The 18,851-nt window shown below is 39.3% G+C and overlaps 1 protein-coding gene across 1 annotated transcript; it reads right to left on the reverse strand.

Moving 5' to 3' along the window:
* Nucleotides 1-1,062: 1,062 nt before the first annotated feature.
* Nucleotides 1,063-17,435, reverse strand: NECAB1 (N-terminal EF-hand calcium binding protein 1; the record flags this gene model as incomplete). Its single annotated transcript, XM_009572636.1, has 7 exons — nucleotides 1,063-1,416; nucleotides 4,399-4,490; nucleotides 5,524-5,601; nucleotides 7,688-7,800; nucleotides 9,357-9,410; nucleotides 14,153-14,229; nucleotides 17,323-17,435. Coding segments are annotated over 7 exons (556 nt in total), but the record flags the coding sequence as incomplete, so codon positions are not given.
* Nucleotides 17,436-18,851: the final 1,416 nt, after the last annotated feature.

An 18,851-nucleotide genomic window follows, 5' to 3' on the forward strand; every position in this document is an offset into this window, starting at 1 on the left:
GTTGTGTAATGGTAGGCATCTGGTGTCATCTGAGACATGTAGGGTATTTGAAGCAGCTGCATAGGGCTGGCGTGAATGACACACAGCCTATAGATAACTCATGTCCTTCTCAGCTGGGAGCTGGAGACCAGCTGGGATACCCTAGAGCATCTCACCTGTACTAGATGCCTTCGTTTAGGCAACTGATTTTGCCTCAGAACTCCATTGATACAATAGGAGCTAAGATGCCTTGGTCACATGCAGGTACCTAAATGTGACACCTTTCTTAATCTTGAGCTCAATCCTGGTCATAGCTTCTGGAATATGGAACCTTACTGCAATGAAGATTGTTCGTTTGTGGTCTAAATTCCCCACTTTTAATTACATATGGTAATGTGTTGGTTGAGTTGAAATAAAAATAGGTAAATCCTATACTTAAGATATTTTATTGAATATGATTTTTAAGTTACTTTTTGGGTACTGTTTGTAACTTTGGACTGCTAGATGAGTGGAGAGAGTGATCATTTAGCGTGTAGAGCTTGTCAACCAAAGCTTGTCATGGAGGTGTGAGGTTACAATAGTCACTTGCCTTTCATTCTTGGGCTGGAGGACACACTCACTGCTCGGATGCAAGACTTCTTAGGGAAGAAAGTATTTCTATTCCAGGTTTATGGCTATTTATGCTCTAACAGCAGTTTCTCTAATGACTTTTCAGTGAGCTGCCAGTGATCTAATGAAAATATTTTCTGAGTGTTCAGGACATAGGGTTCAAAGCAAATTGGTTGTGAAATGTTACGTCTGGATCCAAAGCGGCTTGGCAGACAGGCAGACATTTCCTCTTGTGAGGATAGGGGCTAGAGGCTGTGAAGAGAAAATGGTACTGCCTTGTCATGGGTAGAAAATTTCCTGTATGAGTGAAGTTCTGTATTAACACAAAAAGTTGTCCCTATGTTTATTCTCCTAATTAATGGCTTACAGCTTCTCTGAAGCATAAGACATTTATGAAAATATGTGTTCATGTTCATTCCTGTTTCTTCTGTAAAAGGAGAAAGCAGCAGCATTAAGTAACAATTGTTTATTAACGTAAGACTAAAATTTTTCACAAATACTTAGTCATACCAGTCAAGATGCACTTTTCTGTGACAGTTTGGACTGAATATACACAATAAACAGTTTAGCATAGTTGTCTTATTTCAGCTTTTAGAATGTATCATTTCACCGAACTAGTCACAAGAAGAGAAGGTAATTAATGTGCAGTTTTCCATATTTTAAAATGGAAAAGATCACATCCATAATAACAAACAGTATCACAGCATAAATTTATAACCCAGCACACCTGTACACTGCTATATGAATGTTACTATAATGAAAAACAATGCAACATTAACATTACTTGGAACCACAGCTTCTAGTTGTTATTGAGGACCCACCACGATGCTGAAAGAGAGGAGAAGTTATTTGTTTATTTGTTAACAAATAAACAGTATTTATTTTTCTACCTCTTGTAAAAATCCTAAATAAAATAGCTGTAACTTATATAAAGAAACATTCATTTATATATGCAGCTAATAGTACTTTATTTGAAAGCTTCATACTTTCAAGGAGAAAACCTCTCCGGGCAGGGGAAGGATACTTAAAATACTAGGAGAGCTGAGTATAACTGGTGTGGGGGGGTTGGCTTTAGCACAAGAATTTATATCTCTTCTTGATAACATCCAAAGAAGCATTAACGTGTCATAGCTGTGGTTGCATAGAATTAGGCGCCCAGATTTCCAGAGAGCAAACCACACAAATCCTCACTCCTGTTCTGCTGCGTGTGCCAGTGTTTTAGCTGAGCCCTGGGTCCCCTGGGTGGTTGTGCTGCCTTTTAATGACTTTCTTTCCTGGTGACATTATTCAAACCTGGTGCTGTTCTTTTTACACAACTGTAGGAATTAAGAGCGTTTTGCCCCAAAAGTAAGAGAATTGATGGACTTGTAAAATGTCATTCCTGTAAAAGAAGATCTGTAATCACCAGATTATAGACAGGGCTGGAGTGAAACACATTTGTACTTCTTCCCAACAGTCCCTTTCCTTTGCCCTTTTGAAGTTGAACCTTATGCAGAGAGGAACCACAAGATTCATGGAGAGAGACAGGAAGGAAGGAAGGGAATGGTGACTGTATCTGAGATGCCAAGTCCCCTTAGCGGAGGGGTGTTCTAGGCTCAGTAGATCTTGCACTACACAGTTTGGGGATTGACTTCGTTAACACAACTTGTTTCTGTGAATGTGTCCATAAATCCTTCAATCTATGGCATTTTTCTGAAAAATGTTATTCTTGAAGAAGAATGTTGAGAAGATACTTAAGAATCTAACCTGAATTTGGGCTGTGAAAGCCTAGTAATCTCTGACACATCAGTGGATTAATGAATTTTGGCCAAAAATAATGCCAATTTAACATTTTATTTCATGGATTACAGTGTCATGAGTGCTCAATGGTTTTCCCCTAGCTTTTGTTTTCTTCACCAAAAGGTTTTCTAGTGTCCTCAAGTCCAGATCTTACATAAAGACTAGGCATTCACTGAAGATGGACTGAGTGATTCATGCCACCCTGGTAGATTGGCCTGAAGCAACTTGGTCGGTTAACAGGTGGGCAAGTGATTATGACAGGTTGTGGTTCCTATTAACTGATGGTAAAGGAATTTGCTTTAGGATAATATTGGATCTAACAGTCTTGAAATCCCATGTCTTCCTGAATCATTCTTAGCCAGGTTAGTGTATCCTTATTAATTTTAATTAATCAGCTGAGTGAAGACTCTTGGGTTGTAATCTTTGAATCAGATTCAGGTCACAATTTAAAATTGTTTCAGTTCTTAGTTAACCAGATGTGTAAAAAAACTGTAGATGTGTCTGAGCTAGGGTAAATTTGTTTTTAAAATAGAGCCTGTCTATGTGCTAGTTGCAGACAGGTTGGTTTTTTTCCTGATTTTACAGTGGTATCACTTTATGGTGTCTAAAATTCTTTCATGAAGTATACTGGTAGCATTGCAGTCATTTTTTACTTCATGAACATTTTCTGTTTTTCAAATACAAATATGATTTGTATAGATCAAATATGGGAAGTACTTTCCAAGAAACAAAAGTTCGAATGCCTGCACAGATTTCTAAATAATAGATAGTCTATGAAACTGTAAAAATAACTGAATGCGTTACTTCCCATTGCCCCCCCAGCGAGGAGTGCACAGTGAGAGATGCTGTTTCTATGGGAACTGTCTGCCAGGGTAGAGTGCTGCAGACTGAAACCCTTCTTAGCAGGCAGAGTCAATGCTTTAACGAGCATTTTTAATCCAATTTCAGACACTTCTATATTTAGGCATTTATAAATTATGTTTACATTTTATTTTATAGTAATTGTACTTTAGCTGTGAGTAAAACCACCGCTAGAACACTCCTGGGTCATACTCAGCCTAGCTCTTGGACACAAAGATGTTTGGGAAAAGGCTGTGTTGTTTCCTACAGCCAAGTTTGTCTTAAATCCAGTAATTTCCCAGTAAGATAAAAGATTTGAAGGGATTCCTGGTTCATTAAGTGCAATCTCCTGATACTGCAGGAATCCCGGGCATATAATTGCATGTTCAGATCAGGCTCATGAGGTCTGAAAATGGCTTGGCTGGTTTCTTTTAAGGAGAAACCCCAGGTACGGGACTACGTAATTTTTTTTTCTACTAGGTGGGGGTTTATTATTTTAAATTTAGTCTACTCAGACATAGGGGAAATTCGGGTTTCATTGTAATAGATTTGTGTTGCCTAAGATAAAAGTTTTGCTGCCCTTCCTCTGAAAATATGGGACTGATCCTTGCTTTGCTTCATCCTGCACTGTCTCTTTTAACTATCATTTCTCTGAGAAAGAAGGTGTTGCCTGCTCATTGGTTTGTATTAGAAATAGTAATTTGACATCATTAACACCTTGCTTTTTCAAAAAGTAGTTTGTTTTTTCTCCGTTTTAACATAGCAGGAAGCATGTACAATAAATTGGTTAGTAAATAGAAATTATTAGTAATTAAGACTCGCATCAGTCAATGTACGTATGATTAAGTTGAAGTCTTCATCAGCAAGCATATTTTTGTCTGAAAATCTTAAAGAGGGTCTATTTTACTAATCACGAATAGTATTGTTTATTCTAGATATTTTCTTAAATAGTATATGCTAGCGTAACTTTCCACTATCTAAAATAAAGCATTGTGGGTCTTACTCTTGCTGATGCATTTTACATTTCTGTGCTTAAAATAAAAACATTTGGAGTCCCTTTCTCTTTCATACTTTACCAAAGACAATCTCACTAAGGGTGATATTAGGCAGTGGTCCTGCATATGGAACACACTAATATAGCAGAACTGTTCACATGGAATAAACAAAATAATGTGGAAAATTGATATTTACCAGGGACTAGCATTGTTGTGATGAGCTCTGGAGTTTCCAAGAAGTCCACATTACTTCTTTGGAATGTCTTGCTGTAATTCATTTGAAGGTGGCTAAATAGTTGTAAAAAATAAGAATAAGAATCAAGTTTTTTAAAGGGGCTAAAATTTTTATGAGCATCAGAAATTTTACAATTAATGCTATAACAGAGATTTTGTGCTTCAAAACTTAGAAAATGATGATAGTGGGAGAGGAGACCATAAGCTGTGAAGTTCTTGCATATTATATTAAACACACTTTTTCTTCTGTATGCTTAACTGTTACCCTGATGCTCATCTCTTGGTTGTGACCCAGAATAGCAGTTCTTGTTCCAAGTATGTTGACGTGTTACCAGTGTTCTTCAGTCTTTCTGAAAGTAAACTTCGAACTGGGACTTTGTTCAAATGGAAGGAAACTAAGCTTCAAGAGACTTCTCCATCTTCCTTCAGAACGGCTTCTGTCTACAGATTTAGGATCATGGGTCTTGTTTTTTTTTTTTTTTTTTAATAGTAAAAGTATTTAAGGAAAATATTTTTGTCTCTACTCAATTTCTTGGCCATCGGCCTGCTGCAGGCCAGAACTCAGCTGGTAGGACTTTTAATCACTATAACTTCTTATTTTGGTCCCAAAACAGACGTTCCGGGAATCTGTCGGAGGGGTTTTTGTGATGTGGATTTGGGAGTCTTTGGGACAGCTCCCCATGACTGCTTGCATCCTTGAGTGTGTTGCTGGATGCACCTCCTGTCTCATTCATTTCTTTCATTATCATCGTTGAACTACGGTAATATTGCCATTGCCCTATTCTTTTGTCTCTGATCAAGTACCATACATCTGATGCCATACCTTTCTCTGTTCACTTTCAGACATTTTCTGTTCTGTTCAAACTAGCTGTGTCTTTCTGACATTTTTATTTATGTGTTTCAGTATGTTTTAGTCTTTAGCAATTGAAGTATTGTTCTGAAGTATTAACTGTGATGTATTTAGCAAGAGATCGATTAGCAGTATTTAAAGTAATTTGTATTCAGTCCTTCTACACAACTGCTCTCTAACCTTCAAAACTTTCTGTAGTACAAAAAAAGCCCTAAAACCAAAAAACCTAAAACTTACCTATTCCAGGCATTGCTGTTCTTCCAGAACTCATAAACAATGAAGTGGGAATCACTTGGAAGCTTCTGTATGGAAACACTAAGAATTGTAGGATAGAACTAATTTAATCAAACGTGACAGTTATTGGACATACACATCTTATTCCAAATTGCTTATGAGTATGAACCAAATGGAGTGATTTTTGAAGAAACAAACAACCAAATAATAAATTTAACAAAGTGATTTTGGGGAATATACTGCAAATTATCTGAGCTTTTTTTTTTTTTTTAAAACTCATGGAGTATTTTCATGGCTTTTCATTTATTAGTATTTTATCTTAGTACACTTATGATGGACTCTTATTTGAGAAATTAATTTTTCATATTGCTCCAATAGTGTAATTTATCTAAAGAAATGCTAATCAGTAATACAGAAAATTAATCAAAAAACTGTGGTTCAGGGAAAATCAGCTATTACAGCATAATGCACATAGAGAACAGTTCAAGTAAGCTTGTAGGGTAACTTGTGCTGTTTCATTGAAGAATGACATTGTGAGAAATCATTCTTTTGCACGAGAAGTGCATCAAAGTGGCACAGAGTTTAGGTGTTTGGGCAGCAAATAGCAATGGAGTATAAAGGCTGATGTCTGCTGCAGATACACTTTTAAAATAATACATTTTGGTATTACTTACTTGTCCTTATGTTATTCAGCTAACAATTTATCATGGGTGAAAAATGACTCACAGAATATCTGTTGATCCTCTATACAGAATCATCCCGCTATTATCCTGAGCATAATAGCTTTATAGCATGTAGGGTACTTAGGCATTTACGTACTCAAATTGGTGTTTAGATGTACAGCACAAAAAATATTTGTGCTGTATTTCTCTGAGTGCCCAAGTGTGAGATTGCTGATCTTACTACTGATGTGCTTGCAAACTGGTCTCAGATTATATTTTATACTGTAATAAGAAATTTCATATGATTTTATTGGTTTTCTCCAGCTGTATGCAAAAGTACATTGTAAAATAGCAAAAACTATCAAGAACTGTTGGAAAAAACAAGGCAATGTCATAAACGGCTCCAGTGAAAAAAAGCCGGTAGGTGGCATTACATACTTACCAAATGCCTGTCAATTTGGGAAGAAAAGTAATTTTCTGTCATCATTTGTTAAGTTGCATTCTGAAGTCATGTAAGCTCTCCCCCCTGACAAGTTTGCAGTCACTACAGTGTTTGGCTGGATGTTCGTTTTGGAAGGGGGCTGGGGGGCTTCTCTTTGTTTTTTCCAGCTCTTGGCCCACAACAGAACTTTATTTTCCTCATCAGTCACAAGTGAACCGCTGCAAAAAGGTCACTCTTTTCTTCTTCCAGCTTAACTTTCTTTTTCTGGTCTGTGTGAACACTACTGATACAATCACCATAAGTGTGATGATCTCATAGCAACAAGGCTCATAAATTAGGGATGTGATAGGCAGCCTTTGAATCTTTTGAATATATAGGAAGATCCTGTATTGTGTACACATTATAAAAATATTTATTTCATAATGGTCTATAGTGTGTACAGTAGTAGCTTTCTCAGGTATGTTAAATTAAGAAATTCAGTACAGTGGGGAGTCACTAAAATTTATTCTTAACCCAATTCTAATGTTTTATTTAATTCTAAAAGGAGCAAAGCAGAAATACACTATTTCATTGAAAATTTTGCTTTTTTATTTTTTCCATTCTTTATTATGAATGAAAATTTTAAAATGACAGCCTAAAGGGAAGATTTTGAAACCTTTCAAACAGAGAACTGGCAAACAAGTTGGTAAGTTGCTCACTTGCCAGGTGAGCACAAATGAAGAATGGCAAATGAGTTTTGCAATAAAGAGTGTCAGCCTAGGAGCTTCCAGAAGCCATGAACTGATGACCTGCAGAGCTGAGAAGTCTTAAGATTGTTTAGCATCTTTGGGATAGCCTGTGTTGTCATTTTGTGATACTACTTAAAGTCTGCACATATACTTTGACATCTCTTTCTGATTTTAGTTGTCTTTGAAAAGCTTTGTCTTACACACATGCATAACCAGCCAGAAAAGAAGATGTTACAGGTTCTCTCTTCATAAATAATCCAGCTCCACTTAGAGGTTATTTAAGAAATCAGACTACATTCCTTCCTCCAGGCCAGGGGCAATAACATTGTACTTACTGCAAGCAGCCACCCTGAGTAGAAGCAGATTCTACATACTGCTTCAGAGCAAGCCGGAATTCCTCGATTTCTTCTTCTCTCACAGCCATTCGACGTTGAACAATCATTATGTGCTGATAGAAAAACATTACAACATTACTGCCATATCATCCTCTGAATTCCTTGTACTTTAAACTCCGAAAAGTCTATCATAAAGCAGTAAAAACAACAATCATAAAAAAACCCCCACAAAAGTTCCTTCGAAGCTTGCGGTCCCTGTTTTAGTGCTTTGGAGTGGAGAAGTAGAAACTCCTGAGCGTAGCTTTTATAACTCGGCAGGCTGAGGCACAGAATGGAAACACCCCAAATTAGTGTCGATCTTAGAGAAATTGAGAGTTGTCCAAAGACTGGATGAGAGCGTCTTTTCAGGAGAGTGCAAAGCAAATATTTGTCTTTGGAATATTCAACAATCAAGTCAGCATGTTTCCTTGGATTAATCTGTTTGCAATCAGGTGTGAGGTTTGGGGTAAGAAGACATTCCCACAATCTGCACTGGATGCAGTGTGACTTCCATTGAGGTGCTCTTGTAGTCTTTTACCTTTCAGAGCTCTGACTCACACCTGAATGAGATGCCTAAGGTAGCCCATGTTAAATGATGAATAGGGGTTTTTTTTACTCCACCTTTCTGCAAAAAATGAACAATCTTTATGAACAGGACTATGGAAACACTTGGCAGTACAGAAGACCTAATTATCCTGAATTATTATGGTTATCATTTAGCTAATGTAAGTAGTTTACATATTGATTCATCCATGAAAGCTTGTCAGTTTTTACTAATGAAATATATAAAGAAACACCACATGCTTCTTAATTAATACAACTAAATCTCTTGTATGGCTTTTTGACTTCTTTCTGCCTGATTATTGATACTGTTATCTCATGGATTATCCCTCCATCATAAGCAGCCTGTCTAGCAATATTCTATAATCTCATTTAAAAAAGAAAAAATCTAATACAACTCCTGTGATGAAATAAGGAATTTGATGTATCATCTATTTTGGTTATTTCTTCCTGTGTATTTGATTTGCATTTTGTTAGGTTCAAAGCCCAGAATTTAGGAATGCTAGTGTATTTGAAAAATTGATCTTGGGATATGAACTTAATTAAAAATGCGTTTATTTCTGGTTATGATTTTGGTTTTGTAAGTTGTAGTATTGATTACTGCTTAACACTAGATGCTCTCCTGTCTTTCCTGATAAGGCTTCCTATAGCGGTTTTGGGAGGGAGGGTTGGAGGCTGGCTGTATAACCATGATTTAAAGCATGCATGCAGTATTAGGTGATTGGGAGCTGAGAAGCTACCACCCCATAAACACTGCTGCCAAATTTGGTAAATCTTATAAATGACACCTTTTACTCCTTATGTGAGCTGAGTTTTTGGCTCACTGTATCCTTTGAAAACAGTGCAAAAATTAATATAAAAGTTTTGCCCACATATTCTAAATTTTGTTGTGTTGCATCTTGCACAATGTATTCTGCTGACTAAAATGGATTCTTATCACTCGGTGATAAGGGAGGATGGTGATTTTTTTCTTTTTATTTTTTAACAAAAGAGATCAGGTGAGATTGTTATCTCAATATGTGACATGGAAAATCAAATGTCAAAAGTCATTATCTTGAAAAGCACTTACAGATTTTGCATTTTCTTCCAAAACTTCCTCTTCAAATGGCTCAAGCTTTAGGTCCTTTCAGGCAGTTGAAAAGAAAATAGAAATGTAAGAGGCAATACTACAGCTGTATTCTGGTCTTACCTTTTTAACAAGCTATTCCAATAGCTAGATTCTGTTATATCTCCAGAAGTTATAATTAAATCCCTTCTTTATTAGGCTGTAAGTCAAACACAAGCATTGTTTGCAGAATCTTGCACATTTCAGTGGTTAAATCCAGCCCAGGCTGTTCTGTAAAGTTTTATTTATAATGCTGAGTAGGTAGTTTTTCATTTGTAACAAATCCACTTGCTCACAAATGTACGTTGGACTTAATTCAGGAAAGACAGATATCTTCTCAAATTGTCAGGTGGACTTTGGAGATGAGCAAGGATGGTGATTTGAAATGAACTATCAGCTACTATTATGCCATCATAAAACTTTACTCAGAAGAAGGTTCTTGGGGTGGGGGGGTGGTATAGTTGCAAGGGACTGTTTTCTAGCATTGAAAAAGATGTGCCCGGTGCTCCGAGTCAGGTTTCTGAAAAAAAAAACTTCTGGGCCCGGACTGGGCGGCAGCAAACAGATGCATCTGTGAGGCCGCAGTATGCTTGCTTAACAGGCAAATGGGATGCGCGCTTCACGAATCGGCGATTCATGCAAACACCATCAAGTAACGCACACAAAATTATCACTTACATGCTAGGCACAAGCAGTACCCTCTAACCCAGTGCCATATGGATATTCTGAAAAATATCCGTATGCCTGAAAAAAAGCGGATCTATCTGCAATAAGCAGCTGGAGCAAAATGTACTCTTTGTTAGTGGTGCTTCGCTTCTCATTGCAAACAATTCTTGTGTAACAAAGATAAAAAAATTTCTTCTGCTGGGTGAGGATTCATTAACCTCAGGTAGCAGGCGTTTTGCTGGCACAACTATTGTACTCGCTGAAAAGCCAAGAAGAGGTGTGCAGGTAGAATTCAAATGAACAGGGGACCTCCACCCGCAGCAGGTGGCAGAGCAAGGCAGGAGTGAAGCAGCAGTCACACAGTAACTGCTGTGTAGCTGTACCTCTCCTGCAGAATGTGCATAAAAAGGCATGAAATGGGGCAAACACCCAGCTTTAACAGCTCATTTGTCAGTGCAGACACTTCAGATAAAAACCCTGAGGGAAAATGCATATTCCTGTGGTTCTATACTTTCAGTGCAATTTTTTTCTAGGGAAACATATGCAAAAAGAGAGGAAAGGAATGACTCAAGTTGTACTGCAAACTTTCTCTTAAGTTAGCAAGACAAGAATTGCATTTTTTCCAGTATATATAGCTTTAGAACTTGAGGAAAAAAAAATGACTTACGAGATTGATTCATGGTTAAATTCACCTTTGACAGAAGACAGCAGAAGAGTTAGACAACACTAAATCAACCATTCACCAGGTAGTTTTCCAGTAGGAACCACTGATGGATAACTTGCTGGCCCCCTCAAGAAGTTAAAAATAATCTATACAAGTTCTTCAGTAATATTATGTCATTAGACAGGGCATGACTACCCAGATGAGGTAAGTCATTACTACCCAGATGAGGTAAGAGACAGCTTGCTGTGACCTCGGAGCATGTGAGAACTGGCACATAGTCCTCATCCGTGTGGAAATAGCGCTCAGGCATCATCTGACTTGTCGTTGAGCATGAGTGAAGTAGCCCAATGCAGAGGTGAGAGCTCCTGCCAGACAGTCCTCATGCAGCCTGGAAATGAAAACTGACCAAGACTGCAGCTCAGAGCTGAGGCTTTACAATGCCTCCTCAGTCCTACCTCACCTCAGCTGAGAGGTTCGGCTGAGAACTGGTAGCTTCTGAAATTGCCTCTTCCTGTGATCCTTCTAATCTGCTTCAGGACAAAGTCAAAAAGGAGAGTTTTAGTAGCTGCTGAAAGACAGCTGAATTGTAACACTTGGTTTGATGTGGTGGATTAACCTGGAACATCATATGGGCTAAAAATGATTAAGTTACTGCTGAGAGATGGCATATGTAATGGCCTCATCCCAGGTGGGAAGTGGTTGGTCACCACTTGATGTTTCTGTCCAACTCATTGAAGCCAGTGGTCATTCAAGCGATCAGCTTTGCTTTTTCTTGACTTTGCCTTTTCTTGAATTTGCTTTGGAACCAAGTAGATGGACTGACAATCTCCTACTGCTAAGAGGCACCGACATCCTTTTTGCAATACACGCCTGTCCCAGTCATGACCCAGACACTGCTATATGCTGTTTAAACATGGATCACAGGGAGCTCCTCCTGCCATAATGAAGTGTAAGATCTAATAAAATGAGGACAAGAGGGAATGTGGTTAATACAAAAGAATTCTCACAGTCTTTTTAATACGCCTTAGGATACTTTATAGGACCAGAAGTTTTATGATTTTTATGATTGGCAAAAGTAGGTTTGTCTAATTGCTATGTTTTATTAATCAAGTTTTATATTGATAAGGAGATAATTATGGAAGGTCTATGCCCTGTCACTGTTTCCCTTTGGCACTGAGCTCCTTTTGAAACTGAGGTTCTCTGTGATTTATCCGTAGCAGATCTGATCATTTTATAACATCCCTGTTGTAAGTTTATTTACTACAAAATGGTTGGCTGCTTTCTGTAATGTTTGCATTGCATTATTGCTGTATGCCAGGTTTCTTTTTTCAGTAACATTCTTTTAAGTTTCCTTAAACTCCTTTTGGCCTCAGTCTGTGTCAGGGGGGTCACTTTGGCAGGCCAGCGAGCTGCTGCTTCCAAAGCAGAGCTGGGAGTAAAGCTGGACCAAAAGCGAGAGTTACATTTCATGACTTTGACATTTCAAAATCCGATTTATAGCTATTCAGAAAAAATCAAGTTGCTACTAAAATGTCATTAACGTGGCAACTGCTGTGTAATTGCTTTTCCCATGCAGAATTGACCTCTGGGGGGAAGCTGTTGTGTGCAGGCAGATGAGTATGCCCTGGCCAGAGGCTTAATGGACTGAGCAGACCACGAGGAACTGCTGAGCATAGCAAGGAACAGTGAGAAGCTGACAGAAGTTACAGACAACGAATGGCCGAATTTCACGGCTGGTTAAGGAGAAGCGATGCGAGAGACTGTCAGACCTCAGGGATAACCAAAGGGAGTACTGGGCTCCTTTTTGGGTGCAGAGCCTTGCGAGGCCAGCAGTGCCGGGGGTAACCGTATCGGTAATGCAGCTCATCAGTAATAAGGCTGAGATAACAGAAATACCAAATTTTGGTCCCAAACTGGGGCCAAAGGGGGAAAGTAATTAGGGGCGGTTTGTTCATTTGGGAGGGAGCAATGGCAGAGAAAGGTCAGCACGCTTGTCTTGCCGAGTCCTATGCCGGATCACCACTGTTTATTCTGTCTTCTTGTTAAATCCCTAACTTAACTATTTTCCAGGTATATAATTTGCTACTGAACTCAAGCTGGACTAGCGGGTGAGTAGGAGGAGACACTTGTCTGCCAGGACCCAAGGTCTGAGCCGATGCCTAGGTAAGGGGCATGGGTCCAGCCACAAATATTAGATGGACTTGAAGCCCATGACAACATTCATGGGGGAACGACCATCCTCATCACCTGGAAAGAAGGAACAGGATCAAGCTGTTGCACGTTCATGTTTCTGCGAGTGCTGCCTGTCTGTGGGTGCTGGTGAAGGCACCTGTGCTGGTGTGCGGGGATCCATGTCTTTGGAGTACATGCACAGCCTCGCTGCTGGTGAGCGCTGACCTGCAGGGAGGGGCAGCATCAGCCGCACCGGGACTGGAGCCACTCCTGGGTCTGAGGGCACTTCAGCCTAAAACCTCGCCTCTAGTGGACCAGGAGGAAGAAATCCCCTGGGTCCCAAAATCCACTGAATTCCGCCACTCCCTTACCACCTATCTGAATTGTCTGTCCTTCAATAGGGACTCTTTATGTAGAGAACAACACAGGAATTTACACCTTACTTTTTCTTCTGCTCTTCTTTCTTCTCAAAAAAACCCAAAGAAGTCATCACACACAGACATAAACCAACTTTTAAAACCTAGGGTAGCAATAAGTCTGATTGAAAACAGAAGAAATAATAGATATTTTCTGTACAGACAGATGTCACTCAGGTTTTTACAAGCCCTGGGAAGCCTTGGTATCCTTGGATCAGACGGGTCATTTGTCAGAATCCCGGAGGGCTCCGCTGTGGCGTGGGAACTGCAGGCGGTCGCGGGGCTCTGGGGGCCGGTGCAGCCCCGGAGCTGGGGCGGCTCCCACGGCTCCCAGGCGGGATGGTGGGATTTGCATCAGCTTTTGGTTGAACTGTACTTATTAGGAAAGTGTTTTAATCTTTATAAATCAGTATTCTCTGATGGGGAAGGAGGAAACAAAACTTTCTGTCAAGCTTCAGTGGGAAAGTTTGGAGAGGAAGAGAAAAAAATCTCATCCCAAAAAGAGAGGCTTGTCCCATGTTCCCCAAAACAAGCATAACTAAATACAATAACATCCTCCAGTCATAGAATAATGTGACTTTTCAGATCTTTATGAAAAGTTGGATCTGTGGTGATGGGAAGGGGAAAGAGGAGCTTGGGAGAACCATGTCATGCTTTCATAAAATACAAAAGAAGAAGGTGAAAGGAATACATGAGTGTTAGCTCTCTTAGGTGATGTTGAAGTTTCATTCATTATTGATTGGAAAGACTGCGACTGGGACATTGAAGGCATTTAAGGATTTAAGGTTTAAGGATTGCTTTAGTGAAAATGAGAGAACAAACAGGTGAAAAGAAACACACACCTTCTTTTCCAGCCTGTCGATTAGCTTTTGGAGTCTGTTTATCTGGGTCATCCACTGGCTGTCTTCCTCAATCCAACCTTTGGAAAATATAAATAATGAACATTTATAAAATGTTACTAAATGCTGGAACATAGTATATTCACTTATTTTATAAAAAAGTTTAGCTTAGCTTCCAATTTATTTTGCTTATCGAAGATTGTGCTGCAACTAGTTCAATGTTCATTTAAGTGTAACTAAAGGAAAGCATGATTTTGACTATATGAATTATTTTCTTTCTTTTTAAGATGGAATAGAAATCCAATACAGAATGAAAACTACATTCAAGATTAATGCCAGTGCTTTTGAAATCATGCTGATACCTGAAGAAAGGAATGCTCTCCTCTGCAGATAGAACCAGCTCATAACCTGAGCACCTTCTGCTCAAAATGCAAAATCAACTTGGGGGTGTGGGGGGTGGGGGGTGGGGGTGTTAAAGCTTTCTCTGTCTTACTATTTTTCTTAGTTTGCCATTTCTTAATCTTCTTTACATGAAAGTTTCTATAAAAGTAAGAGTATGCTGCTGCATAGCAAGCCTGTCTCTGGGATTCCTTTCAAATACACCCCATGGGGCGACCATGTGCTGTGTCTTTTCTGAAGTTCCTCCTTCCCCTGAGAGCACTGGTGAAGGTGAAAGAAATGCAGTCAAGACTGCCTGAAATACCCTGGCATGGCCAAGACAGCTTAGGCGATAGGATCTTTCTTCCTCCTGCAGAGAGACAGCAGATCTCTGTAGGGCCCCAGCTGCAAGGACGTTGCCGTGGTCGGCCTGTTGCTGTTCTTAGGATCCCGACATGGTGCTTCCAGCAGGATTCCAGGATTATTCAAAGGTTAAGAGTATATATGTTCCTTCCCAATAAAAAAATACATTCTTACGAACAGCAGAAAAGAACTAATTGGGTGTACGTGTGCAGCTAAACGACCTAGGTTTTTGGCCTGGCATGTGGAGGAATCCTGATATTGAGGGATTCCTGAACGAGCCTCCTAACATAATCGTAGAATGTCTTGTATGCATTGGGAAGAAGGGGCTTTCTCTTTGTTCAGAAAAGGTTCATTTAGCTGCAACGGCTGTTTTTATACTTACACTCTGAGGGGTTTTCAGCTTTGTTACAGTCATCTGCAATACGCTGTCTTAGGGGTTTTCATGTGTTCGTCCACTAATTATGGATATAATCTTGCAGTGGACTCTATACCTGATTTAATAACATTAACTGGATGTCCCTTGCAGCTAATGATCCTTCTTTACCTTTCAACCAAACAGTGATCCTAGGTGCTTGATGAATTGCAGCAATATGATTATTAGGATTGATTCTTCCTATATTAGATTTTTCTAGAATGAGATTTTGGTTTTGAGATGTGTAATTTATGCCTGTGGTGACTGCAAATTTTGACCAACTCAAGACTGATTATGTTTCATCATAACTTCCCTATGTTTATTTTTCTCCCAAGTCATGGAATTTAGCATCAGAGGAAAGATTAAAGACACTGGATGTTAATTGTGTCTTGTCTCTTTATATGGATAGGACATGACCCTGTCAGAAGACTTCCTAGTTCTCCATCTCCACTGCAGTCATACTCGTGACTGTATAATGACTTGATGTCATATAGCAAAGGTAAAGCTAGAAAATGTTGTTCTACAAAGGCACAAGCATCTCTGAGCCTCTCTAAAGTCTCTGGAAAATTTTGCTTTGCTGAAGTCTCAAGAAAATTGTCTAACAGATGGAAAGGATCATAAAGAAACAGACAGGTGCATTATGAGAGCAGTTCCTGGCATCACCTACAGTGTGAATGTGTACATAAGTGATTGCTCTAAGGAGAGAGGAAGGTTGTTTATCAGAAGCTGAAGGTTTTTGAACACATGCTCTTGATATGTGCATTCATTAACCTACTTATTTTCCAGCTGAGAGTTCTTGTGGCACTTGGACTACGTTTTGACCAAACAAAGAAATCCTAATGCTGGGGACATACCACAGGTGTAATATGTAGAGGAGGCAGAGTGTGGCTTTACCTGAACAAAGGCTAAAGAAACGCTGGCTTGAGTGTTGAGTGCGTATATACACCTACAGCGTTCCTGTGCATGTGGGCAGCAGGCAGTAAGGAGGAAGACCAAGTGCCAAGACAAACACAAATCTTGTCTAGGAAAGTAGACAGCTGTTAGACAGCTATTAGAATAGCTGTGGAGAAAGATGTTAGCTCTTGAAAATTACACTAATACAGTAAGTGGATTTGGTACAGCTTGCATGTGTTTGGGTTCCCTCTGAACTCTGTGAACTAGGAATGCAGCAACAAGGCTATGTGACCTTCCTTGTTATGAACGCCAGCAACTCACAGCAAGGGACCAAACATCACCCTGCATCATTGCGCTGAATGAACAGCATCATTTGGTGAGTGGCAGAAAGTGAGTCATGAATGTGAGTGACAGAAGAGTCTTCAAAAGAGGGTTAAAAAGGAAAAGCACATGGCTGCAAGCAGTGAGATCTGCATGACTGGTCAAGAAGTGGGCCTGACCCATCACGTACTTTGGTGTTTCAGTCATCTTCATGCCTTGATTCTGGGAGACATCAGTAAGCCTGGAGATGCCTTCATTGCAGTCTCAGGCTTAATGTCACTGCTTCCAAAGAATCCCATTTACCAAAGTACCCCCTCACCTTTTCCAAAGCAGAAATGCTGTTTCAGATTTTTTTTGTATCATCTTAAATGAAATCTTTTTTTCCTTCAGGTTTTGTATTTTCCCTTTCTGTTTCTTGTTTGTTCCCCTCAGCTGGGATACAAATCATGACAGAGAACTTAGTTCTGTATAAGTTATAGCCTTCACCTTTTTATTCTTATCTGCAGGCTACAAATATTACTTAAGAAATGTTGAATCAATCCACAGCCCCAAAACGATATCACAGTTTGGCCCATAATTATGTACTTACTTTTATCAGTTCAAATCTATGGGTACATGTTTATTTTCCTTACAGTTTGAGCTAATAACTTCTGTATTAAATTGAAGATTGATTTCTGTCAGTAGAGCATCTGAGTTAGTTCCATGCTAAATTAAATTTTTGAGAGGAAGATGCATGTATATTTTTCTGTATATGTGTGTGTATGCGCACGTGTTTTAAATATCTTTAAAATGTGAAATACCATACCTGTGCTAAAATGCGGGCTATTTGGTAATAGGCTGTTGCTCCTCTGAAGCCTTCGTGCTGAGCGTTTTCCTGGCCATTGAATTGAGAGCACTTCTGGTTTTGTTGGATCTTGTCTGCACAGAAACACAGGAGACTTCATAAGGTAAAACAGAGAGGAGAACTCCCCTCTCTCCGTTCTCAAAAAATGTGCTTGTATATTCCCTTCTGAGTTAGAAAAGGAGAAATACCTATTGAGACCACTGAATTATTTTCCAGACTTTCCCTATTACTAATTAGTTGTGTTTAGGTTGCTAGTCATTAGAGAAGTAAAAAAAAAAAAAAGGAGGGTTAAGCTGGTGTAAACCTATCTTTTAGGGAGAGAAAGCTCGAGGTCAGCGTCTGTCTGTGATGTGGTTCTGACCTGACCTAAGGAACTATTCACACCGTTTCTTCATTCACGGGAGTTTTGTAGCATCTCTGCAGAGGAAGTGGGGTGACAGAACAGCTAAAAGTGAGATATGAACTTTAAACATTGACCCCTTCAGCTTAAAGATTGAAAAGAAAAACAGCAACATGCATCTGTCAATAAGGAAGGAAAACCCGTAAGAATTAGCTAATATTGGATGGAGGACAGATACATTTCCGGGACCAGCACTGAAACATAGCAGATACAGAAATGACTTATGTTTGTACTGTGATGGCAGAGTCATTGAAGCTTGAGAGTTTGTGTGAGGAGTGAAGGCTGTCTCTATGTGGTTCTTCTTCATCATCCAGCTGGAGAGCAATGAAGGATCGGGACTATGATTAGTTTTGAACAGTTAGTTGGACGAGTGTTGCAAAGAGTATTAGACAGTAGTCTAAACACTTCAGTAAATACTTCCCAGGTCACTGCTTTGGAAAGCAAAGCTCTCTGGTCTCCTGAAGCACAGAATGAAGGCTTACCAAAAGCTCACACATTATGTTAAGGAGATACTTTAGATTGGTATTTTCTGCAGCATAAAATCCCTTCACAGTAAGACAAATTATAGCAGTTCCCCACTGTGAGCACTCTTAAATTAGTTTAGGAGTGTCTTAATGGGATTTTGATTCAGACAGTTTGCCCCCTGAATTAAGTTAAACATAATTGAAGATGATTTTACATAGAGACTGGGGCATCTGCACTAGGAACTAACTCATTTTCTCCAAAATAGCTGTAGTTAAAGTGCTGAGTTTGCCTGGCTTTTCCATTGCTACCTCAGAAAATGGGGAAGATGATATTTTGCTTAACAGTGTCACACCTCTTTCTCATTTTCTTTGCCATAAACCAAATTCACCATCCAAGAGGATATTTCTGAACAACTGTACTGATAAAACTGGAGAAAGAAGTCTCCACAATGCCCTACCAGACAGTCAATACAGACAAGAAATCTGGCAGCAAAAGGGATGTTCATATCACCCAATTCTACGCACCCACGTGAATAGTTTGGGTTACTCAGATGGTTTTTCTAGACCGTATTTCTATAGAGGCTGTCCTAAAAGGCAAGTCAGAGAATCATAGAATCATAGAATCA

This window comes from Fulmarus glacialis, unplaced genomic scaffold (assembly GCF_000690835.1).
Source record: "Fulmarus glacialis isolate BGI_N327 unplaced genomic scaffold, ASM69083v1 scaffold26802, whole genome shotgun sequence".
Lineage (NCBI taxonomy): Eukaryota > Metazoa > Chordata > Aves > Procellariiformes > Procellariidae > Fulmarus > Fulmarus glacialis.